The sequence below is a fragment of the Paroedura picta genome, chromosome 5 (genome assembly GCF_049243985.1).
Source record: "Paroedura picta isolate Pp20150507F chromosome 5, Ppicta_v3.0, whole genome shotgun sequence".
Classification (NCBI taxonomy): Eukaryota; Metazoa; Chordata; class Lepidosauria; order Squamata; family Gekkonidae; genus Paroedura; species Paroedura picta.
In genome coordinates, this window is record NC_135373.1 from 15,238,441 (window position 1) to 15,262,490 (window position 24,050).

The window sequence follows — 24,050 nt, forward strand, 5'->3', positions numbered from 1 at the left end:
CAATTTTAAGGCGCTACTGCACTCTTGCTCATTTCTATGGCCACACTCCGAGGTTGGGGAGGTATCTGACATTAAAAACATGTCTCAGCCTTTCTTTGGATAAATCGTTTGCCTAGTGGGCAGACAGTAAGTACACACACATATATATTTTGTTAGTCTCTTGTGCTCCTGGGCTCTTGCTCTCCCCCCCCTACAGAAATAGTAACACATCTTGAAGAAGAAGAAGAAGAGTTGGTTCTTATATGCCGCTTTTCCCTACCCGAAGGAGGCTCAAAGCGGCTTCCAATCCCCTTCCCTTTCCTCTCCCCACAACAGACACCCTGTGAGGTGGGTGAGGCTGAGAGAGCCCTGATATCACTGCTCGGTCAGAACAGTTTTATCTGTGCCGTGGCGAGCCCAAGGTCACCCAGCTGGCTGCATGTGGGGGAGCGCAGAATCGAACCCAGCTTGCCAGATTAGAAGTCCGCGCTCCTAATCACTACACCAAACTGGCTCTCAGCAGCAAAGAATGAAGACATGGTGTCTCCTGAAAGCTCCTCCCCTGCCTCTGGTTGTGTTAGTTTTTAAGGTGCTCTTGAACTCTCATTCTTTGCTGCTGTTGCAGGCAGACTAAAAGGCCTGCCCATCTTGAAGAAGTGAACAGGGACTCCTGAAAGCTCCTCCCCTGCTAACAATCTGGTTAGTTCTTAAAGTGTGGCTGGACTTTTTCCTGCTGTATGGGACAAGTGTCTTCATCTTCCTGTGTCTTTTCCCATCTTTCCAATGCAGTAATGTGAGAAATAAAATTTACCTTTATTATTACAAACATTGTTGATATAGATACTTTTTTGAATTTTATTGTATGGTGCCCTTTTGAAATACCTTTGCAAAGCTGGCGACAGAATGGTGCTGTCCTTGAGCTAAATCAAGCTGCTGAGTGACGCCCTACGAATCAGAGTTGACTTCCTTCCCCTTCCCCCTCCCTATCCGCACTGGTGCCTCTTGGTCCCCTTGTTGGAGCTCTCAGCCCCCCCCTCCCCCCCGTGGACTGTTGGCTGATTTGGGGGCAACAAAACAACCCCCTCCCCCAAATCAAGATGGGAAGAGAAATTAAAGTCCCCACTGAAGAGGCTGGGCAACTCCTGGAGGTTTGGGGACGTCAATGGGGTACAATTAGGGTTGATAAAGCTCCCATTCTCTCCCAGGGAACCGATCTCTGTCATCTGGAGATGAGCTGGAATTCCGAGGGATCCCCAGGGCCCACCTGGAAGCTGGCATCCTTAGTGGCAATGCTAGAGACTCACTGCTCCCAAGCTCCAATTCCCTCCAGGGGAACTGATCTCTGAATCATAGAATCATAGAATTGGAAAGGGCTTCCTGGGTCATCTAGTCCAACCCCCTGCACTATGCAGGACACTCACAACCCTCTCGCTCACCCACTGTAACCTGCCACCCCCTTGACCCTTCACAGAATCAGCCTCTCAGATGGCTATCTAGCCTCTGTTTAAAGATTTCCAAAGATGCAGAACCCACCACCTCCTGAGGAAGCCTGTGCCACTGAGGAACCACTCTGTCAGGAACTTCTTCCGGATGTTTAGACGGAATTTCTTTTGAATTAATTTCATCCCATTGGTTCTGGTCCGCAAGAGAAAACAACTCTGCTCCATCCTCCATATGGCAGCCTTTTAAATACTTGAAGATGGTTATCAGATCCCCTCTCAGTCGTCTCCTCTCCAGGATAAACAGACCAAGCTCCCCCAGCCTTTCCTCATACATCTTGGTCTCCAAACCCCTCACCATCTTTGTTGCCCTCCTGTGGACACGCTCCAGTTTGTCTACATCCCTGTTGTCTGGAGATGAGTTGGAATTCCAGGGGATCCCCAGGGCCCACCTGGAGGTTGGCATCCCTAGTACCAATGCTAGAGACTCCCCCCCCCCCCCCCTCCAAAGGTCCCATTCTCTCCAGGGAAAATGATCTCTGTAGTCTGGAGATGAGCTGTTATTCCGGGGGATCCCCTGGGCCCACCTAATTCCGGATCAGAGTAGCTTCTGCGCCTGCGCCATCCGTGGTGCCGCGCTCTTTCTCCACTCACCCCTAGGGGGCCCCTCTCCGCCCAGACAATCGGAGGGAACAGAGTGGCTTCGGGGAGGCGCGCTTTGATTGGTCGGTGCGTCGATGTCACGCGGCCTCCGCTGATCCAATGGGCCGCAAGGAGAGGGTTTCACCGTCCCTCCGATCGCGGCCGTTTCCGGTTCCGGTGCAGAAGCGGCGACTGCTTGGGCTGGCGAGGTATGGCCTCCCCGTCCTCTGACGCGCGGACCGGGCGGGTGGTTGTCATTCGAGGCCGGGGCGGCGGGGCCTAGTGGGGGAGAGAATGGGTCTAGAGGCCCTTGTGGGGGCTTGTTGCCCCACGGGGGGGAGGGATGTGGAGGGGGGTCTTGGGCAATGCTGCCTGCAGGGTTCTTAGCCCCTTGAAATACAGGAGACGCAGGTTTGGAGGGGAATCTGAATTCCCCCTCCATCACACACCCCTCCAGAACCCACGCTTAATATCTTCAACAGCGAAATTCCAGCCCAGGAGCGCGTTAGAGACTAGCAAGTTTTTTTTTTTAGAAAATCAAAACTCCCCTGATCAGAGAACAGAGATTTGGCTCTCGAAAGTGTATACCCGTCCTCCCCAATCTCATTGACGTGTAAAGTGCTACTGGGCTCAAATCAAGCAGAACAGACTTTGAATCCAATGGCACCTTGAAGACCAACCGAGCTGGATTCCTTGTATAAGCTTTTTTCTCCATTCTTCAGATAGAAGAATTAGTTTTTATGCCCCGCTTCTCACTACCAGAATGAGTCTCAAAGTGTCTTGCAATCGCCTTCCTTTCTTCCCATAATAGACACACTATGAGATGGGTGGGGCTGAGAACTGTGGCAGGACTGCTCTGTGAGCATAGCATCATCAGGACTGTGATTAGCCCAAGTTCACCCAGCTTCCTGCATATGGAGGAGGAGTAGAGAATCAAACACGGCTCACCAGATCAGAAGCCATCACTCTTAACTACTGCACCAAGAAGAGGTTTTTTTGTACCTTGCTTTTCTCAAACCGCTTTCCCCTCAAACCGCTCATCTCCAGACTTCCGGTCACCTTCCCTTCTTCTCCCCACGACAGATACCCTGTGAGGTAGGGGAGAGCTCTTACAAGACTGCTTTGTGAGAACAGAGTTATCAGGACTGTGACTAGTCCAAGGTCACCCAACTGCCTGCATGTGGAAGAGCAGGGAATCAAATCAGAAGCTGCCACTCTTAACCACTACATCAAGATACAATGGCATTGAAGTCACTGACTCTGAAGAAGTATGCAAACACACAAAAGCTTATACTAGGAATCAAACTTGGTTGCTCTTACAGGTGCCGCTGGACTGAAGCCCTTTCTGCTGCAGACAGATTCAGCTATGCTTTGAACCTACCTTCATAGTTTAAAATACTCAACTTTGATCTTCTGTGATAAGGGAGGTTGTTATTTTTTTAAAAAGATGTTGTGGACTAGCACCCCTGAGATGTATTTGAGAGTTCTTTAAGCCTGGTGTTGGAAGATTTGTAGAGTGAAAGCAGTGGGGGGATGCTAACTGGGGAAGCTGAGCAGTTATCCTGGAGATTTTTTGCCACAGTTGCATGCCTGAAATATAGAGGAGCTGCTTTTGTTTTGTTTTTTACCCCGGTTTTAACTGCCCGAAGGAGTCTCAAAGCAGTTTACAATCACCTTCCCTTCCTCTCCCCACAACAGACACCGTGTGAGGGAGGTGGGGCTGAAAGAGCTCAGAGAGAAGGAACTGACCCAAGGTTACCCAGCTGGCTGCATGTGGAGGAAGAGTGGGGAATACAACCCAGTTCTTCGGATTAGAGGGCACTGCTCTTAACCACTACGCCATGCTGGCTGTCTTGACTGTGAGGCTGAGGCACTGATATTATCACTTGTGGGTCTGTAAGTGAATGTTCCTTTTTGTACCTTTGTCTGCAATAGTCCACTATGGTGAGTATGTGGCAGAATATAATGTATTGTTTTTAAAAGACTGATATTGTTGTTGGGTCCATAAACAGGAATATTAATGTATCAGTGTGTGTGTGTATACTGATACATTAATATTGCTGTATTGCTATATATTGCTATATATATATAATATAAGAGTCAGTTGTGGCGCAGGGTGGTAAGGCAGCCGACATGCTGTCTGAAGCTCTGACCATGAGGCTGGGAGTTCAATCCCAGCAACCGGCTCAAGGTTGACTCAGCCTTCCATCCTTCTGAGGTCGTTAAAATGGTAATGACTGGGGAAGGGAATGGCAAACCACCCTGTATTGAGTCTGCCAGGAAAACACTAGAGGGCGTCACCCCAAGGGTCAGACATGATTTGGTGCTTGCACAGGGGCTACCTATACCTATATATAATGTATTTATTTAAACAGGTTTGTCATATATTATTATATATGGTATTTCCTTTTCTATGTATTCTCTTAAAATAAAAAAGCTTATATATATATTTTCCGATTAGTTATAGCATTATGTGCAGTAATCCTTGGTAGATAATTTTCCAAATATGTGGCAGAACAGAACTCGTATTTATGAAAGGATTATTTTCTCTCTTTTTGCAGAACGTTTCTTATTCTATTTTAATACAGCTGGCTGTACTTATGTGTGTAATGTAAGCCTGTAAATACCTTAATAATGGTGTTTACTAAGTATTCCTGCATCGCTGCTCCTTAGGAAATTCTCTTTATTCCCTTGCTTTGTCGTGGGGATTGAAAACTGCCATGGTGGTAGCTTCCCAGTTAAGGTTCCTTTAAATCTTTCTCGAGCGGGATCTGCCAGTATTCTTTTGAGCTGTGGAGAAAGAGGCAGGCTATTCATCTCCTTTCTAGTACCTTTTTCTCACTCTGAGCATGGGAAAGCAGTGGCTTCCTGTCCCAAAACCTAAGGGATACTGAAAAACCTGAGGGGACACGGAGGTCAGGAGGAATGGGATTCTTCTCATTTAAGATGCATCGGAATTAGTCATCTGGCCGCCGCTTGCTGTGGAAAACTGCTGTTTCATCTTGTCAGCAGAATCTGAAAGGCCCCTATGCCTCTAATGCGGAGTTTGCACTCTCACACCCCGCCTCTCTTATCTGCCAGTCGCAAAGAGGGTTTTAAAATGTGTTGTCTGAGCATGCGCGCCTTTAGCCTCTTGAGCTGATTTTGGATGCCTTTTTACTGCAATCCCAGGTGCTTTGGTAGAGTCATCCCCCCTCCTACCTACCTCTCCTGAGAAATTCAGAAAGATGAGAAATGGGGTAAAGCTTCTGGTTTCCAAAGGGGGTTGGTGCTGCATGGCAGTTGAAGAATGAGCCTTGTAAAGATCCTGGAGTAGGGATCAGAAGCTGGAGGCACCTCAACCAAATCTGCCCCCCTGTCATAGCTGGCTTTCAGCAGCTGACTTAGATAGCAAGAAGGTGGAGCAGCTCGACTGGCAGGACGGTTTGGGCGGACCCTCATTACTCAGTCCTCACCAAAAGGTATTGCTGGTATTATGGAAAATCTCTTAGAGCAGGGGTGGCCAAACTGAGGTTTCCCAGATGTCTATGGACCACAAGTTCCATGAGCCCCTGCCAGCAGTCTTAGAGGGAAGCAGTCTTAGAGGGAAGCGCCACCCCAGGTGTCCATTACTTTTCCGGACCCCCCCCCCCCTTTACAACATGTAAGAGCATACGAAGAGCCTTGATGAATCATCCTGATGGATCGCATATGTCAACCGGTTTGTCTGGAGGTCCAGCAGCAGGGCATAGAGGTCGAGGCCTTCCCCTGAGGTTGCCTTGTGGCCATGGTATTCAGAAGCTTAGTACCTCTGAACATTGACGTTCCTCTAATTCATCAGGGCTAGTAGCTGCTGTTAGACCTTTCCTCCATGATTCTAGCTAGTCCCGTTTTAAAAGTAGACAGAGTAGGGATGTGAAGATTTGGGAGCAGGAAAATGTCTCTTGGATGTGTTTCTCCTCCCCCCAAGGAACAGAGGACAAGAGAACAAAACTTGAGAGCCAGCATGATCTAGTGGTTAAGAGCAGTGAACTCAAATCTGGAGAACTGGCCTTGATTCCCAACTCCTCTGCGAGTTGCATCCTGTTGGGTCAGCTTGGGCCAGACACAGTTCTCTCAGAGCTTTCACAGCACCTCTGACCTCACACGGTGCCTGCTGTGGGGAGAGAAAGGGAAGGCAATTCCAAGCTACTTTGAAGACTCCTTTGGGTAGACAATAGCAGTGGATAAAAACCACCTCTTCTTCTTCTGAGGGGATATACACCCCTGGTTCATTAACTGGGGAAGGATGGGAAGCCAACAACTATGGTGAATAGTTCATTTGAACTATAATTTTCTCTTCTTCATTGGGTTTTCCCTAATATTCATACTGACAGGAGAGCAGCATCCATTTCCTCAATATTATTCCCAAGATATATGTTTTTTAGGTAGCTTAACTGATTATATTTGCAAGTTAATATAGCCTCATGATGAGTGTTGTTTTTGGGTATTGAAGGAAGTGTGGCTGAGAAATTACAATTGAATGAAACCTATGGCAAACCTTCTGGGAAAAGAAGGGAGGTTTGGAGACTGAGGACAGATTTACAGGTTTACAACCCCCGACCTTGCCAGGCTCGTAGGAAACGAAACTAATGGGCATGAATCAGGATTCATGACACATGTTGGATGGGAGAACTTTCTGTTGTAGCTTTATCCTTCATTCCTTATCACAGTAATGTGGCAGAATCTTAATAACTTGAGAAGTGGGGAAACAATCTGCATTTTAAAGATGGCCTTCACACAATTACCCAAACCGGAAATGGCCGAGTCAATTTTTTGGATCAGAAATATATTCTACTGGCCTCTTTTATGGTGGGGAGATTGTATATGGAATATGGCGGTAGCATCTAGTGGAAAGCATTTCTCCATTTGGGGGGCCTCCACTTGAGTTTAGGAAGATTTGAGTTTAGAGATTTGACAGCGAACTGCGGCCTTTTCTTTTTTGAGTGAACTCACATGCAGATATTTTGCCATATCTCGATTATAACTTGGCGGGGACAAAACGCAATAATTTTGTGGGCTGCAGCCAGCTTCTGAAGAGTCTTCTTTGTTCATCCCTGAACAAAGCTGTAATTTTGGGGTGGAAAAACTAGAAGAAGAGTTCGTTTTTATACTCCGTTTTTCACTGCCTGAAGAAGTCTCAAAATGACCCTCCCTTCATCTCCTCACAACAGACACCCTATGAGGTAGGACTGAGCATGTTCTGACAAGGACTGCTCGGTCAGAACAGCACTATCATGACTGTGACTAGCCCAAAGACACCCAGCTGGTTACATGTAGAGGAGTGGGGAATCAAATCTACTTTACCAGATTAGAAGTCACTGCTCTTAACCTGGCTTTCTTAGGAGAAACTTCCTTGGTGGGCTTCTTTCGGTGTTTTTAAAGTGGAGGCTGCAGGGGGCAAGGCCATTGGACAGCAACACAGCCATTGCTCTCTATGAATTTAGACAGATTGTAAAAGGGAGAGCGGGAAGGAATGGGCCAGTGCTTGGTTCTTGGGGCCCTCTCTTGTATGCTCAGGGTAATGTTGATCACCATTGTAGGGGAAAGGGGTGAGCCTCTGCTTGGCATGCAGAAGGTCCCTGGTTCAATCCCCAGCATCTCCAGTTAAAAGGATGACAAGAAGTGATGGGAAAGGCCTCTGCCTGACACCCTGGAGAGCCATGAAGTGGGGCTGTAGCTCAGTGGTAGAACCTTTGCTTGGCAGGCAGAAGGTCCCAGGTTCAATCCCCAGCATCTCCAGTTAAAAGGACCAGGCAGGAGGGGATGGGAAAGACTTCTACCTGAGACCCTGGGGGGCCAGGAAGAGGGGCTGGAGCTCAGTGGTAGAACCTTTGCTTGGCATGCAGAAGGTTTCAGGTTCTATCTCTGGCATTTTCAGTTCCAAAGACCAGGCAGATGGTGATGGGAGAGACCTCCGCCTGAGACCCTGTAGAACAGCTGTCAGTCTGAGTAGACAATCCTGACTTTGATGAAGAAAAGGTCTGATTCAGCATACGGCAGCTTCATGTGGTAATTGTGATGTCAGGAGGAAATTCTCCAGGCCAGATCAACCGAGGGATCCGGGAGTTGTTTCACCGCCTGCAGGACCTAGAGCAGGGTTCAGCAGGGGAGGCAGTGTGGGCAAGTAGCTGCAAATTTCCTGCATTCTTCAATGGGTTGGACTCAATGACCTCTGGGCTCCCTTCCAGCACTGTGTTCCTGTGAGATTGGACTCTAACCCAGCTCTGGCTCCTTCTTCCTCTAGGCTATTGGCTTTCCTCAAGCAACTGATTCTGACCCTCCTAACCTCTTCATGGGCGGTTGGTGGAAAGAAGGACATCCGCTTTGATTGCCGCCCAACTTTGTGCTCTGTGAGTCTTGGCTTTGCGTCCTGGGGGCTGTTATGCTGAAAGAGACTTTTCCAGAAAGGGGAACCAAAACCCGCCCTAACCAGAAGAGTTAGGAACCCAAAGCCAGCAATGGTCACCAAAGTCATCAGTGGTGTTAACAGCCAAAGCCACGGTGCATAGTGGATGCGCACGGAAGGGTGGGTCACTCTGGTTAATTTTGCCCCTTTCCTCCCTCTGCCTCTGATGTGTGTGCATTCTGCTTCTCCCACGAACAGCTTGGAGAAAGTCAGGATGTGGCACGAAGCCCGGAAACATGAGCGGAAGCTCCGGGGGATGATGGTGGATTATAAGAAGCGAGCTGAACGCCGGAGAGAGTATTACGAAAAGATAGTGAGTACACGATCTATTCTTATCTCTTCCGTATGTCCGATTCCAGACTCTGTCCGCCCCCCCCCCCCAGCATCTCCAACCGAAAATGTGTAAAGGAGAAGAGCTGTTTTTTATACTCTGCTTACAGCTCTTGAGGTTGATTTGAAAGGAAAGTGTTGAAATATTTGTTCCCAGTCCTTATAATTAAATTTAGTATTCAGTTGTATATCTCCAATTCTTTTTAATTGTCTGCATAGGAATTTATCCTTGATTTAATTATAGTTCTTTCCTCCCTTCTCTGTTTTGAATTACTTCTGCAAAATTAGTTAATGGTCATTTGATTTTTAATTTCCTTCAATTGGAGAAAAATGTGATGTTTCAGTCGCCGCTGAGTCCCTTCAGGAATCTTTCCTTCAGAGTTGACTATTATTATCAAAGAGCGTAATATTTGAGTCCATTCATGTTATCTGGTTAAGAGAAGACTCTCTGTACCTGGAATCATATGCTGTGTTGGGAAACTCCCCCTCTCATACTCGTGAAAGCCTCTCGTATTTCAAATACCCCATTAGTAGATCAATATCCATCCCAAAAAACCATCATCATCACTATAACAATAGAAAGGCAGGCAAAAATGGGTCTAATTAGGTGAGCCAAGCAGAAAACAGCTGTAACTATGAAGTTGCAGTTATTCCTCCAAGATGATCTTTATTTTATGTATTTTCACTTCATATTTCAGACAGGGTTTTGAAGGATTGGCAGTTCGGAGTACAGCATTTTATTTTTCACTCTAAAGAGCCAAGAATCACAAAACTCTTAAATTATCCTTCTGTTTGAGGAGGGGGTGCTCTGAATATCCTTTATTATGAATCCTATCAATTGAGCCATTTAATCCATTGTTTGTCCTTCTCCAAGGAAAGAGGCTGGCTAGAGTTAGGCTTTCTCAGCCAGGGTTTCGTGACAGTCCTGGGAGGGTTTCCTGAATGGGTGGCAGTTAATTAATTTCTTATAATTAAAAAAGAATGTTAAACATTTATCGGGGCGATATGACCATAGATGGTCATGTCAACCCCCCTATGGTCAATGATGGGCCTGGAGGGGGTGGGAAGGGGAGGGGCCCCGGATGGGTATGTACCCAGCTTGGTGTCCCAACCTTATTCTGCACAATCGTGCTGCTTCAGTGGTTTCTCAAAACCTTATAAATGTATCGGGTTTCCCAATGGTAAAAGAGTTGAGAAAGGCTGTATTAGAGAGATGTAATTTTGCATTTATTTTATTTAAAATATTTATTAGCTGCTTTTCTTCACAGAGTGCAAGGCTGCTTACAGTGTAATAAATAAAAGACAAAATAAAATAGATTGCTTAAAGAGACATAGAACTAACATTTAAAATGACAACATCGGACTGCTTTAATCAAACATGAACCAAAACAAATCCATATTCAGCTGTCTTAAAGATCAGAACTTGAGGGGACCAGGTGCCCTTCTCTGGAAAGCTTATTCCATACTCATGGGGCTGCCACCCAAAGGGCCCTCTCTCATGTGCCTACCAAAGGAGTTTGATTGAGTGATGGGACGATTAGGGGGGCCTGTCCCTGTGATCTTAATTCGCACGCAGGGGTGTATAGGAGAAGACAATCCTGCAGATATTCCAGTCCCAGGCCATGTAGGTCTTGAAGGACAAGGCCGGTGTCTTGAGTGGGTCTTGGGAGCAGAGTGGTAGCTGGCGCAACTGCTGCAGGATCAGCTTCACGGGCTCCTGGTGGTTGGCCCCAGCCAGCCACAGCATTCTGCACTAGCTGGAGTTTCTGAACACTCTTCAAGGGTAGCCCCACACTGAGTGTGCTGCAGCAGCCTGGTCTAGATCGACATTAATGCAACCAATTTAATGCTTCTCTTCTAGAAAAAAGACCCTGCTCAGTTTCTGCAAGTACATGGCCGGGCCTGTAAGGTCCACCTGGATTCCGCAGTGGCCCTTGCGGCTGAAAGTCCCGTCAATATGTGAGTCGTGTTCTGTACCTTTCCTCCGGATTGGGAAGATTACCTGCTGAAGAGTGGTGGATTTTGTGACCTTTTGTGACTTCCATGCCTATACCCAAACGTTCTTTTTGGAGGGGAAGGGAACTTGTGCTGATCTTTTTTTGATGGTCTTCGTCTCTTACAGGATGCCGTGGCAGGGGGACACCAACAATATGATAGACCGCTTTGATGTACGCGCCCACCTGGATTACATCCCCATGTACACGCCACCGTTGCTAAACCCCATGTAAGGCATTTGCTGGAAGCCCTGAGATAAGCTGTCTCTCACTTGGGTGCCTAATTTGTTTATGCAATGAAAAAAATTAAGACTCCACAAACTTTTTGAGGGTGCAGGTAGCTTTTGGTATTTTGAGAGGGTGCTATGAGCTTTGCCTCAAAAAGGCTTCTGTGGGAGGTGCCTCAGGAGATGGAGCCAAGTGAACAGGAAAGCATAAGAAGAATCCTGCTGGATCAGACCAGGGGTCCATCTAGTCCAGCCTCCTGTCTCATACAGGGGTCAACCAGTTTCTCTGAAGGTCAAGCCAGAGGGCATAGAGGCCGAGGCCTCCCCCTGATAATCATATAAGAAGAGCCTTACTGAGTCTGATCCTGGAGGGTCCATCCAGTCCTGCCTCACACAGGGGCCAACCAGTTCCTCTGGAGGGACAGCCACAGGAAAGGGAGGTCAAGGCCTTCCCTAATAAGAATGATAAGAATATAAGCTCTCCTCTGCACTTTTTAATGCTCTGCATTGTCCTGTATGAGACCTAGTGACCAGGACTGTACACAGTATTCCAAATGAGGCCACATAAGGGCATTATAATATTGGCCATTTTATTCTCAATCCCTTTCCTAATGATCCTGCATTGAGCAGGGGGTTGGACTAGATGGTGGCCTGTATGGCTCCTTCCAACTCTATGATTCTATCCCTGTCATAGAGTTTGCCTTCTCCCCACCCCCCTACTCCACCTGGAGAGAAGGAAATCCTGAAGGTGGAATGCAACCACACACTGACTAAGGAATGCCCAGTTTCTGTTACCAGTCTTCCTCATCGTGCAGTGGCAAGCTTTTTCACTTGAATGAAGCTAGTAAGAAGTCCTGCCTTACAGTGGGCCCCACCCACCTTCTGAAAAGCTTGGCAGGCACTAAGGGAAGTATTGGTGGGTGCCCATGGGCACCATCTTGGGGTACCCTAAATTACTTTATTGGAGCCTGGCTCTTGCACCTAGTAAAGATAAACTGCTCATCAAGAGCCGGTGTAGGGCAATGGGATCCGGGAAACCCAGGCTCAAATCTCCACTCTGCCGTGGAAGCTTTTGAGGTGAGGTTGGGCCAGCCACGCTCTTCTCAACTTCACCTTCCTCACAGTTGATCTGAAGATGAAATGGAACAGGGGAGAACGTTGTAAGCCACTTTGGATCCCATGAGGAGAAAAATGGGGTATAAAAAGCTGAGTTAAAAAATTAATTCAACACAGGTATTGCCTGTGTGGTTTTCCAACATCTCTGTGACCATGACATCTAGAGTTTAAAAAAGGTTTTTAGGATTGTCCCAAACTCCAGAGTGGTGAATGGAACACAAGTATGGCCTTCCCTTGCTTCACGGAGCCAGGCAGTGGTGCCCCATGTCCAAACGTCTCTTGCCCTCAAAAGGTGTCACCATGAGTTGTGTTCAGCCACCTCGGCGATCACCGAATTCCGAGTCGGCCAGGGGTGTGCCTGTGTGCGGCCACTGGCTGGTGTACCGCCGCCACCCCTCTGTGCCACGATGCTGGCCTCCTACACGCTGCCTCGGGCTCTGGTGATTACTGAGGCGGCTGAACTGCTCAACCCTAATTTCGCCCCCCACCGTAGTCTGATCGTCCAGCTCCGTGGTCTTTTCATTGCAGTCTCCGCTTATCCTTCCTTGCAGCTCACCTGAGCAAGAGTCAGACGAGAGGAAATGCAACTATGAGCGGTACAGAGGCTTGGTGCAGAATGATTTTGCAGGCAGTAAGTTCTCTCTTGACTTCCTTTGCTTGCTGCAGCTTCCCTGCCTGGCATTTCCAGCTCTTTTTGGCCGTGCCAGAAAGTGGGGAGGATGGGACAGAGCGATGTCCTTGTGGGTCTCTCTTCTTCTTGCTGTCCTCCCAATCTGCGTTGTCTCCATTTCTGTGTTTCAGTCTCAGAGGAGCAGTGTCTCTATCAGATCTACATCGATGAGCTTTACGGGGGACTCCAGAAGCCCAACGAGGACGAGAAGAAGAAGTGAGTATGGCTGAAGCTGATGGAGGTTCTTAGGGGCAGAACCCCTTTTATGGGGGCAATTTGTTTCCTAAAGGGGCTCTGTTGGGCGTATTTATGCGAAGTCAACGTGGAACTTCTTTGGCAGTTTTCCTTAAATTCTAGTGATTATAGATCTTCATACCAAGCTTACGTTTCATTGGCTTGGGCAGAATTTCATAGCTGTTCTACCGTTGGGAAACCCCCAAACATTCTTCAGACTTTAAGAAACCCAGAAGTGGCACGATCGTGCAGAATAGAGTTGGGAAGCAAATCCGTAGACACACCCATCCAGGCCCCTCCCCATCCTACCCCCTCTAGGCCTCTTGGCCATTTTGTGTGTGGGTGGAGGACAGGTTGAGACCCAATAAATGTTTAACAAATTTAAAAAATATATTAAAATATTAGCTCCCACCCATTTGGGAAATCCTTGCAGGGCCATGAGAAAATCTCACGTTTTCACAAACCCCTGCTTCAGAAAGCCTGGACTTGGGTGTTGCTTTCTTACCCCTCTGCCGTGGGCTTTTGGGTACGCTCCTCTGGTTGAATCCAGGCTACACTGGCAAATCCCATGTTCATTCCTCTTCAGTCCTCCCCTCAATCCCCTTTCCTCCCAAGATCAGCATGGCCATGGGTGCATGGCTGCAATGGGGAGGCGAAGGAAGCAGGAAAGCTCTGTTCTGGTGGGAAATGCAGGCTGGAAGCAACCCCTGGGAGGCTACAAATGGAGGGAGAAACCGCTCTTGGGTGGTAGAAGGCCAGACTCGCCCATTCCACAAGTTCACCAGGTGGGCATTTGAAGGACTGTGTGTCGTCCCTCCCAGGTTAGCCGAGAAAAAAGCGTCCATTGGCTACACCTACGAGGACAGCACGGTGGCGGAACTCGAGAACCCGCCCGAGAAACGAGCAGAGGAGGATGACTCTGAGGAGGACAGCAACACGGACGAGGACGAGGTCATCCCCGACATCGGTATGTCCTCCGAGGCCCTGCTGGCACTTGGTGTTGGCTTCCAGGAAGTAATCACAGCACGTCCTGACATCTCTTGGTGTGTGGCTTCTCCCTCTGGCTCTGCGGTCTACTTGAACTCACTGAGCCCTTCTCGAGTGTGCTAGTGTTTCCCTGTGCATTCGGTTATGAAAAGAAGATCAGTCTTCTGGCACTTTTGCCAAGCAGCTTGCTGCTGCTTGCCTCTTCCCAGAATTCATAGAATCATAGATTTGAAGGGGCCATAGAGGCTATCTAGTCCAACCATCTAGCTCAACGCAGGATCAGCCCTAAGCATCCTAAAGCATCAAAGAAAAGTGTGTATCCAACCTTTGCTTGAAGACTGCCAGTGAGGGGGAGCTCACCACCTCCCTAGGCAGCCTATTCCACTGCTGAACTACCCTGACTGTGAAATTTTTTTCCTGATATCTAGCCTATATCGTTGTTCTTTTAGTTTAAACCCATTACTGCGTAACCTTTTCTCTACAGCCAATGGGAACAGCATCCTGCCCTCCTCCAAATGACAACCTTTCAAATACTTAAAGAGGGCTATCATGTCCCCTCTCAACCTCCTTTTCTCCAGGCTGAACATTCCCAAGTCCCTCAACCTATCTTCATAGGGCTTGGTCCCTTGGCCCCAGATCATCTTCGTCGCTCTCCTCTGTACCCTTTCAATTTTATCGACATCCTTCTTGAAGTGAGGCCTCCAGAACTGCACACAGTACTCCAGGTGTGGTCTGACCAGTGCTGTATACAATGGGACTATGACATCTTGTGATTTTGATGTGATGCCCCTGTTGATACAGCCCAAAATGGCATTTGCCTTTTTTACCGCTGCATCACACTGCCTGCTCATGTTTAGTTTACAATCCACAAGTACCCCAAGGTCTCGTTCACACACAGTGTTACCTAGAAGCATATCCCCCATCCAGTAGGCATGCTTTTCATTTTTATGACCCAGATGCAGAACTTTACACTTATCTTTATTAAATTGCATCTTGTTCTCATTTGCCCATTTTTCCATTGTGTTCAGATCTCGTTGAACTCTGTCTCTATCTTCCAGGGGTCCATCTAGTCCAGCCTCCTGTCTCATACAGAGTATTTGCCAGTCCTCCCAATTTGGTGTCATCTGCAAACTTGATGAGTAGTCCCTCCACCCCCTCATCTAGATCATTAATAAATAAGTTAAAAAGTTTCGGACCGAGCCCTGAGGTACCCCGCTACTCACCTCCCTCCAGTCTGATGAAACACCATTGACAACAACTCTTTGAGTGCGGTTCTCTAACCAATTCCCTATCCACCTAACTATCTGAAAATCCAGATTGCAGTCCTTCAATTTATCCATCAGAACATCATGGGGAATCTTATCAAAAGCTTTACTAAAATCCAAGTAAACGACATCAACCGAATTTCCATGATCCAGCAAACCTGTCACTTGGTCAAAAAAGGAAACCAGGTTGGTCTGACAGGACCTGTTGGAGACAAATCCATGCTGACTTCCTTGGATCACCAAATTGTCCTCCAGATGTTTGCAGATCGCTCCCTTTAATATCTGCTCACAACAGATGTCAGACTCACTGGTCTGTAGTTTCCTGGGTCATCCTTCCTCCCTTTCTTGAAGATTGGAATAACATTTGCTCTCTTCCAGTCCTCCAGGACACCTCCAGTCCTTAAAGAGGTTCCGAAGATGATGGACAAGGGTTGTGCAAGTTCTCCGGAAAGTTCTTTGAGACCTCTCGGGTGCATTTCATCCGGCCTAGGGGATTTGAACTCATCCAGTGCAGCTAAATGCCTCTCAACAACCTCTCTGTCCATGTCAACCTGCCACCCAGACACTATCTCTCGGCTGCTGCCATCTCTAGATGTGCCTAAACACTTTGACCTGGGGGGAAAAACAGATGTAAAATAGGCACTAAGCCTTTCTGCTTTCTCTGCATCCTCCGTTAGAGTTTGTCCATCCGCACCCAACAGTGGGCCTATTGCCTCCTTTACTTTACGGTTCTGCAGGTAGGTAGGACCTAAGCAGCATATAGTCTTAAAGGTCAAAACCAATACCAATAACCAATTAGCATACAAGAGTTGACATACAGATGTGAGAACTAAATTTGAGCCCAGTGGCACCTTCAAAACCAACAAAGTTGAATTCAAGGTATAACTGGAAACTGAGTGACTTAGCATGTGCAGGTGCACACTCCTTCAGGTACAGACCTTACATATAGGTGGAGGGGAGGTTAGTTGCTAGGAAGGGTAGGTAGAGTCAGGATAGTAGTTTCTTTGTTTCTCTGTTGCTTCCTCCAAACTCTACCTGATGCCCTGACAGCCGTTCCCTCCTTCGAACTGTCCCCCCTCCTATAAAGAACCGTTCTGTGGGCTCTCGCTGACTGACGCCACTCTTTTGCATCTCCCTCCCCCCACAAGCATGGGCTTGCTGTATGCCTGGCGGGCCATGGGACACTAGACTATGGTTTCCCAAGCCGACAGTAGGGGCCACCTCTCCCGCCACGTGGCCAGGGCTCTTTCAAAGCAAAGGGAATCACCAAAGCCATTGGTGACCAGCAGATGGAGATCTGCTGCCGCCGGTATCAACAGCCTCACTGTACATGTGAAGAAGTCTCTCGGGCTCTTCCAAAAGAAGCTCTTCCAGCCCCATTTTAAGACCTGATTGATCTAAAAGTGCTCAAACACTTGTCCTGCTGTGTCAAGAATTCTCTGGTCAGCAGCCGCCCTCTTAATCCGACGCACGAAGCCGGCGGTGGACGTGGGGAGTTTCTGGGACTGCAGCCCGCCAACCATTGTCCCTTCTGTGCCTGCCTTGCAGATGTCGAAGTTGACGTTGATGAGCTGAACCAGGAACAAGTGGCTGACCTGAACAAGCAGGCAACCACCTATGGGATGGCGGAAGGAGATTTTGTCCGGTAAGGGGCCCAGGGTTCTTGAGAAGTGTTTGTGTGAAGGCTCCACGGTCCCTGTCTTTGCTCACATCCATAGCAACAAGCAGGGCAGTGGGGCTCTTTCTGGCTGTGGCTCTTTCGATCATAGTAGGGATATTTTATTATGATAGAATATTAAAAAATCCTATCCTTTCAAGGTGCTGCCTGTGAAAATAGTTTGAGGAAATTGCGGGCTTTATAAAGTTGGTCCCTTTGGAGGGCAGAAAGGGAAACATGGGTGCATTAAACTTGTCCATGGGTAGTGGAGTTCTCAGAAGGCTCTTTTTGAGAGAGAACCTCCAGTTTGAGTTCATCCCCTTTTCACCCCTCTTCCCCTTTTCTCTTTTCCCCCTGGAAGGATGTTGCGGAAGGACAAAGAGGAGGCGGAAGCTATCAAGCATGCTAAAGCCTTGGAGGAGGAGAAGGCCATGTACTCAGTAAGGAGCACTGAACACTCTGGGCTCTTCTGAGCAGTCCTGAATTATAACCCCCTTCCCTGTTGCTCTTGCATTTTCCCCAAGGGTCTTGTTCCCCACCCCTCCTCGAAAGATAACTCTGAACAAGAGGACAACAAGGAAGGACATTGTCTGACTCCAGGGGGTTCTTGCCCCAGAGCAAGGGGAATCCACCAGGAATGTTGATTTTTTTTCTCAGCCTCCTCTGACCTGGATAGGTCAGGCAAGCCCGATTCAATCAGATCTCAGAAGCTAAACAGGATCGCTCCCCCCCCAACTAGTATGTGGGTGGAAGACCTCCAAGATTTGTAAGGAAGTTCCTCCAAGGAACACGATGCAGAGGCAGGCTCTGGCAAGACGTCGCTTGTCTGGCTGCCGGACAATCCTCGGATCTCTTGGCTGCATGAGACACAGACCATATGATAAATACATTCACGGCCTCCATCAGGTCTAGGTAGTGTCTGCAAAGTACCTTTCCTGCTCTCTTCCAGGGGCGACGCTCTCGGCGACAGAGGAGGGAATTCAGAGAGAAGCGTTTGAAAGGCAGGAAGATCAGTCCTCCGAGGTAGGACTGGAGGGGGGGGGGACAGGGCCATGGCACTTAGTCATGTTTGGGGGCAGCTGAGCACTCAGGGTCCTAATCTTGTACCAGGAGGACAGCACATGCTATATCTGCCCCTTGCAGGTGGTGGTTAATGCCGCCCTTTTCAGCAGAGGGCCTTTTAAACAATAAATAACTTCTATTAAGATGGTTTTTAAGGGGGAAAGGCTAAAGAAAAGAAATAAAAGAGGGAAACAGATCCCAAGAAAACTAAGAAAAAGGATAAGAAAAATACAGAATCACACCATCATAGAATTGGAACAGTCACCTAGTCCGACCCCCTGCACAATGCAGGAAACTTACAACTACCTGGCAACCCACAGTGAACCAAATTCCATGCCCAGATGATGCCCCCCCCCCAACCTCCCTCACAGGGTGTCTGTTGTGGGGAGAGGAAAGAGAAGGCAATCGTAAGCTGCTTTGAGACTCCTTCGGGTAGAGAAAAGTGGCCTATAAGAACCAACTCTTCTTCTTCATCATCCAACATGTGCGGAAGGGGCTGATGATATTTGAGGATGTGTAGAGGGTGCAGATGTTTGCTTAGCTTACCTGGGATGGGGAGGGGCACTGCCAAGGCACAGGGTGGATGGGCTTATGAGGATGTGCTCTTGATGGATCGAGAGCCTGGTTAACGTGGTTAAGAGTGTCGGGCCAGCATCTGCGGGACCTAGGTTTGAATCTCCTGACATGGGGTGACCTTGGGCAAGTCGCACACTCTCAGCCTAACCTACCTCGTAAGGTTGTTGTGAAGGTAAACCAGAGGAGAGGAGGACAAAGTAAGCTGTTTTGGGTTTTTCCCTGCTGGAGCTGGAGAGAATTAAGCCAACCAATAAATAAAATCCTGATACCATTATTTGGAAGAGGACGGGTGCTAAGTGTGGGGAGCTGAGCTCTTGGAGGTTGGCCTGAGCACATGCCTGATAGTTGCTGAGTGGGCTGGAGGGACTCCCTTGTGAGCTCCGGCGATTTGGTAGCCTTTTGCAGGTCTACCACAGTGCCTTTGGCCTTCCCTGGTGGCCGTCAGCTTCCCCCTCATCCTTTCTATCTTTACAGCTACGCCCGGAGAGACAGCCCCACCTACGACCCCTACAAACAGTGAGTAGTTCGTGGCCCATAACTCTTGGCTACCCTTGGCATTTTTTTTTTTTTACCAGCCTGACTGACTTTCTGAAGCTGGGGTATTTCTCCCTTCTGCTGTCAGGCTGGAATGTTGTGTAGGCACCCCATTTTGAGTAGGAAAGGCTTTATAGCAGGATGGATTTATGCAGAGTAGGCCAAGTCTGTGTGAGACATTTCATCACATAAAACAAGGGTGGCTAAACTGTGGCTCTGCAGGTGTCCAGGACTCCCAATGCCCAGGACCCCCAGCCAGCTTGGAATTGTAGTCCATGGACACCTGCAGAGCCACAGTTGGCCCACCTGTGACAGAGAAGATGGAGCAAGCCAGTTTTTAGGCCAGAAGCTTCGTAGCCCCTGTGCTCTGTAAGTGGAGGGCGCACCTGGGAATGTACCTGAACTTGCAGGTTGTGATTCGGAGACAGCGGTGGCCGTGCATACAGCAGCCCTGTGGTGGAGGGGGCAGGATAACGAGGCCACATGTGAAGCTGTCATATATTGATTGAGGCCGTTGCTCCCTTGAGGTCAGTCTTGTCTCCGATTGGCCCTGGCTCTCCAGGGACTGTCAGTAGTCTTTCCCATCACCTATTGCCAGGTCCTTTTAAAATGGAGATGCCAGGGACGGAGCCTAAGGTCTTGTACGTGCTCAGTAGGGTCTGACCACTGAGCTACAGTTTGGCCACCCCTGACTTCGGAGCCAGCTGGTTCATGGGATTCTTGCATAGGTCTTCTCCATCCAAATGCATCTTGTCTCGTGAGCACAAATGCAAATTTTTAAAAAAATCTAGACTCTGGAAGGAGTCTGCAAGTCATTGCTTGATCAGGCTTCAGTTTCCCATCTGCTGGATGAAGATAACCTGCTCCATTATGTGAGGGCAATGGTAAAAACTGCATGCCTAGCTGGTTTGCTTGCTGAAAGCGCTTCTGCTAATTAGTTCATTGTGTGAACTGTCAGGCATCCACTCTTGCTTTCAGGGTTGCACACTTTGGCCGCTTCAGTGAGCACTGACGCCCGAGGCGGCCAGCACCAAGGAGGGGAGGGGTGGCGGTGGTGCGTCAGCTGGCACCCGCACCCCTCTGCATTGTGGTGTTGGCTGCCTTGGGTGTAGGTGCTTGCCAGAGTGCGCAACCCTACACACACACAGGAAAAGAGCTAAGATGTTGGGCCTTGAGGCTCCTCATGCAAAGAGTAGCATGTGCTCGGTCGAAGCCCTCTGACCCTGCTCTCCTGTCAATCAGTGACCACCTTCTCTTTCTCCCCCCTTCCCTTCAGATCCCCTTCGGAGTCCACTTCGGAGTCCCGCTCCCGCTCCCGCTCGCCTTCCCCGGGCCACGAGGAGAAGATCACCTTCATCACCAGCTTCGGGGGCAGTGATGAGGAAGCGGCCGCCGCTCAAGCCGGAGGAGCCCCCCGGAAGCCCACCTCCCTCGGCAAGGCACGCTCCGGCCAAGGGCAGCAGGGCAGCGCTGCGGCAGGTCATAGCGCCTCTTCCCGGTCGGTAACTTTCACGCCCGCCTCGCTTTCCCAAACCTTAAAGCAGAGACCGTTCCGGGGTCAAAGGTTGATTTCTTATTTCTCCCTCCTGGCCCCGAGAAGGCGGGCCTGTGCTCCTGTTGGCAGCTCTTGTCAGCCAATCCCCATGCAGCCCCTGCAGAGTGCGGTCAGGAAACTCCCTTTCCCTTCTGACCTGGGGTTGTTCTGTGGAATGCTGGGAAATGGAGAGGGACCAGTCTAAGGAGTGTCGGGGGGGGGGGGGGCTGGAGCTGTTTCTTGCTCATCTGTGTGGCCCTCGCTCTCCAATAAACTTAGCTGCTATTGCTGCTCCCCGCTAGAAACAGTGGACAAATAGACAAGAATGAACGACACCCTGTGTGTTCAGCCTAAATTAATACAGCCCTCCCGTGACGGTCGGGATACTGATTTACTGCAGATTGAAACCGCAAAGTCTCCAGTGCCGTGACTAATGTGGTCTTCTTTGTCACCGATTCTGGGCTTTTCCACTTCAGACTTTTGGGGCGGTGGTCCTCACATGCTGCTGGTCTCTCCCACGTGACCCTAAAGCCCCCTCCCCTGCCCATTATATATGGAAAGCCATGGAGATAGATGATGCAAGGGAAGCCAAGCATGCGCCATTTCTTCTTGTTTTGCACAAGCCGGTTTTGCAGCAATTTTGGGGGAGGGGAGGGGAGGGGGCAAAGACATTTAGCAAGGTGCTGAGAGAAACCCTCCCCCAGCCTTGGTTGCTGGAAAATCTATCCAACTGTGCTTTTGTTGGCGGCTGAGCTCCGACCGCTAAACTCCGTCCTTTGCCCCTGTAAAAGGAGACTCTTCTTTTCCTCCTTTAAAATCCTCTCCAATCCCCAGTGCTGGAAGCCTTCAGGAAGTGGTGTTCTACTTCTAATGCTGCGTGCCAGTTCTGCATCCCAGGATGGCATCGCTGCGGGTCACGGGGAGAGGGAGCTGCTTGCAGCCGAGTGAGATCTTTGGCCTGCCTGGTTCTGTTTTGCTGACTGGCAGAAGCTCCGCCTGGTCCTGGGCTGAGAGGGCTCCTTTGGAGGCTGAGTTTTCACTACCAGGAAGTGCCCAGAATTGAACCGGGGCCTTCCGCAAGATGAAGCAGGTGTTTTGCCCCTCATCCGCAGCCACTCCCAAATACCAATTCTTTTACATCCACCTAGGGATCCCTTGGGATTACAGCCCCTCTCCAGCCTATAGAGATGGAGAAAAATGTTTGGTTTGGAGGGTGGATCCTGTAGCATGAGACCCCAGTGAGGTCCCTCCGGCTCCTTCCCCAACCTGGAGTTGGCCGCCCCACCGCACTTCTCTGCTGGGGGGCGGGGGGGGGGGACACTTGCATCCAGACACACATGACAGGTGGTGGCTACATGTTAGCAGCCCACCTGAATCACAGTCTGTTGCGTGCCCCACCCCCTTTTGTGCCCCTTTCCTGCGCACAAATGTTCTGCTGGGTCAAGCCCCACCGGTGGACAGAATTCTCCCCAGCAAACAAGAAAGCAAGATTACACGCACACTGGCCTTCTTGAAAGCCGCTTCCCCCCACTCAGTCAGGCACAGAAACCAGGTCGGTTGACCGGCCGTGAGATCTTGCAGTAAAACAGTGCCCCAGTCTGGTGTTCCTGTACAGCCCCTCTGGGTCTTATAGGCCGTGCTGCCTCCTCCAGCATTGGGGCTTGTTTCTGAGAACAGAAGGAAGGGTTAGGGGGTTGTGTGAATCGAATTTTCCGGAGTTGCCGTGAGCTCTGTGGTTGGACACTAACCGGGAAGCCTCTGTCCCATCGCCCCTCTGCCGCGCTTGCCAGTCCACCTGCCCTCTGTCCAAGCAGCCAGCGTTCCCTCTCTCCCCTTTGCAGGCGACGCTCCACGTCTTCCTCCTCCTCCACTTCTTCAACCACCTCGTCCTCCAGCTCACGCTCCAGCTCGCGGTCCCACCGGGCTGGTGGGTACCACCGGGCCAGCCGCTATACCCGCTCCCGGAGTCACAGATACTCCCGCTCCCGCAGCAGGACAAGGCGGTATTCGGCAGGGGGCTCGCGGGACGGACGGCGGCACTCGCGATCTCGATCGACAGAGCGGGCCTGGCGCTATGGCTCCCGTCGTAGATCCAGGCGAGTTGGCCAATGCTCTCGATGGCGCTTGTGCTCTGGAGATTCTAGCTGCCTGGATTCAGGGAGCCCCGTGTTGGCCCCTGACATGACCGCTTTCTCTCTGCAGGAGCCATTCCCGGTCTGGGGAACGGTACCGGTGGAGTGGCCGGGGAGGGAGGCACTGGAGCAGCAGCCGCAGCAGCGGAAGCGACAGCGAGTCACGAAGCCGCAGCAGGTCAGCTTCTCCAGTCAGAGAGAAACCGCTGAGGCCTGCGGCTTCCCCTGCGGTAGGGGAGAAACTGAAAAAGTGAGTGAATCCCCCTTTCTTTTCTCCTGTCCTTACGATGAGCTTGGGAGCTCCTCTGGGCTTCTGAGACCCTGTTTGTGTTTGTTTATGTATTAACTCATTGGCCTCTCTCCCTACTCCTCTTCTTCAGGGCTGAGACTGCCGGTGGTAAAGAGACAGGAGCTGCCAAAGTCAGTAAGAATTTAAACCTCACCTTTTAAAAAATGCCCATCACTGCAGGAAAAAAAAGACTCGGGGAACGATAGAGATGCAGGCAAAAACAGGCACCAAAAACCTTCTTTTAAGCATGTGGGTGCCCACGATTGGTCGCTTCCGACTTGGACAAGGACGGGCAGCCTCTTGTACAGTTGCCAGTTAGGAATAACAAGACATTGGAGGGTTTTCTGGGCTAGCTTTGCAGAGTTGGGGCCCTGGGAAAGAGGGGGTGTAACATCAAGCTTTTAACTTTATGCTCTTCCAAATGAGTTTAACTTTATCCAAGAGGGTCATGCAGGATGCAATGGCAGATAACTGAGAGGGCACTTTTGTAGCCAAGACAGAAATCCAAGGGGGTCACTGTGTGGTATGGGGGTGCATTTTTGCAAATGGGGTGATGGTTTCCTGCTGTCTGTCTTGGTTGACGTTACTCCGACTCTGATCGCACGGATCATGAAAAACAGCCGTCATTTCTAGCAGTCTTCTGGTCCGAGCCCCAAAACATGGATCTTGCTTTCTCTCCTTTCTGACACTGCCTTTCCTTTAGCTGACATGGCATTGTTGCTTGCTTTGCCCATCCGCAGACAATCAGGGGGCAGCTGAGGTCCGTGGTGTGTGTGTGTTTGTGGAGTATCCCCTGCAGGGAAGGTGGCCACATCTGCAGAGCTGAATCCATAGACAGCCCCCCTCGCCCCCCCAGGAACCCACTGCTGCTCAATGTAGCTTCCCAAGTGCTGGAGCTAAGCCGCCTTTCTTCCACTTTGCTTCTTGAAAGTCTTGCAGTGGGGAACTGACCCTCC

At 49.6% G+C, this 24,050-nt stretch overlaps 1 protein-coding gene across 11 annotated transcripts in view; it reads left to right on the forward strand.

The window, feature by feature from the left end:
- Positions 1-2,143: 2,143 nt before the first annotated feature.
- The window catches only part of CLASRP (CLK4 associating serine/arginine rich protein), a 29,853-nt gene continuing 7,946 nt past the window's right edge, over positions 2,144-24,050 (forward strand). For 3 of the 11 annotated variants that reach the window (XR_013230922.1, XR_013230924.1, XR_013230923.1), the window contains exons 1-17: positions 2,144-2,269; positions 3,759-4,004; positions 8,326-8,431; positions 8,686-8,800; positions 10,679-10,776; positions 10,940-11,041; positions 12,706-12,785; positions 12,956-13,040; positions 13,880-14,025; positions 16,859-16,955; positions 17,329-17,407; positions 17,917-17,990; positions 19,080-19,121; positions 20,416-20,637; positions 22,515-22,769; positions 22,876-23,055; positions 23,186-23,229. Coding sequence is in view for 8 of the 11 variants with exons in the window: in XM_077336618.1 (XP_077192733.1) it covers positions 8,702-8,800; positions 10,679-10,776; positions 10,940-11,041; positions 12,706-12,785; positions 12,956-13,040; positions 13,880-14,025; positions 16,859-16,955; positions 17,329-17,407; positions 17,917-17,990; positions 19,080-19,121; positions 20,416-20,637; positions 22,515-22,769; positions 22,876-23,055; positions 23,186-23,225 (1,599 nt within the window). In the remaining 3 variants the exon portion in view is untranslated. Of the gene's footprint in view, positions 2,270-3,758; positions 4,005-4,026; positions 8,202-8,325; positions 8,432-8,685; positions 8,801-10,678; positions 10,777-10,939; positions 11,042-12,705; positions 12,786-12,955; positions 13,041-13,879; positions 14,026-16,858; positions 16,956-17,328; positions 17,408-17,916; positions 17,991-19,079; positions 19,122-20,415; positions 20,638-22,514; positions 22,770-22,875; positions 23,056-23,185; positions 23,230-24,050 lie in introns of those variants that run through there. The other 8 variants (XM_077336613.1, XM_077336621.1, XM_077336618.1 and 5 more) reach the window with 7 other exon arrangements.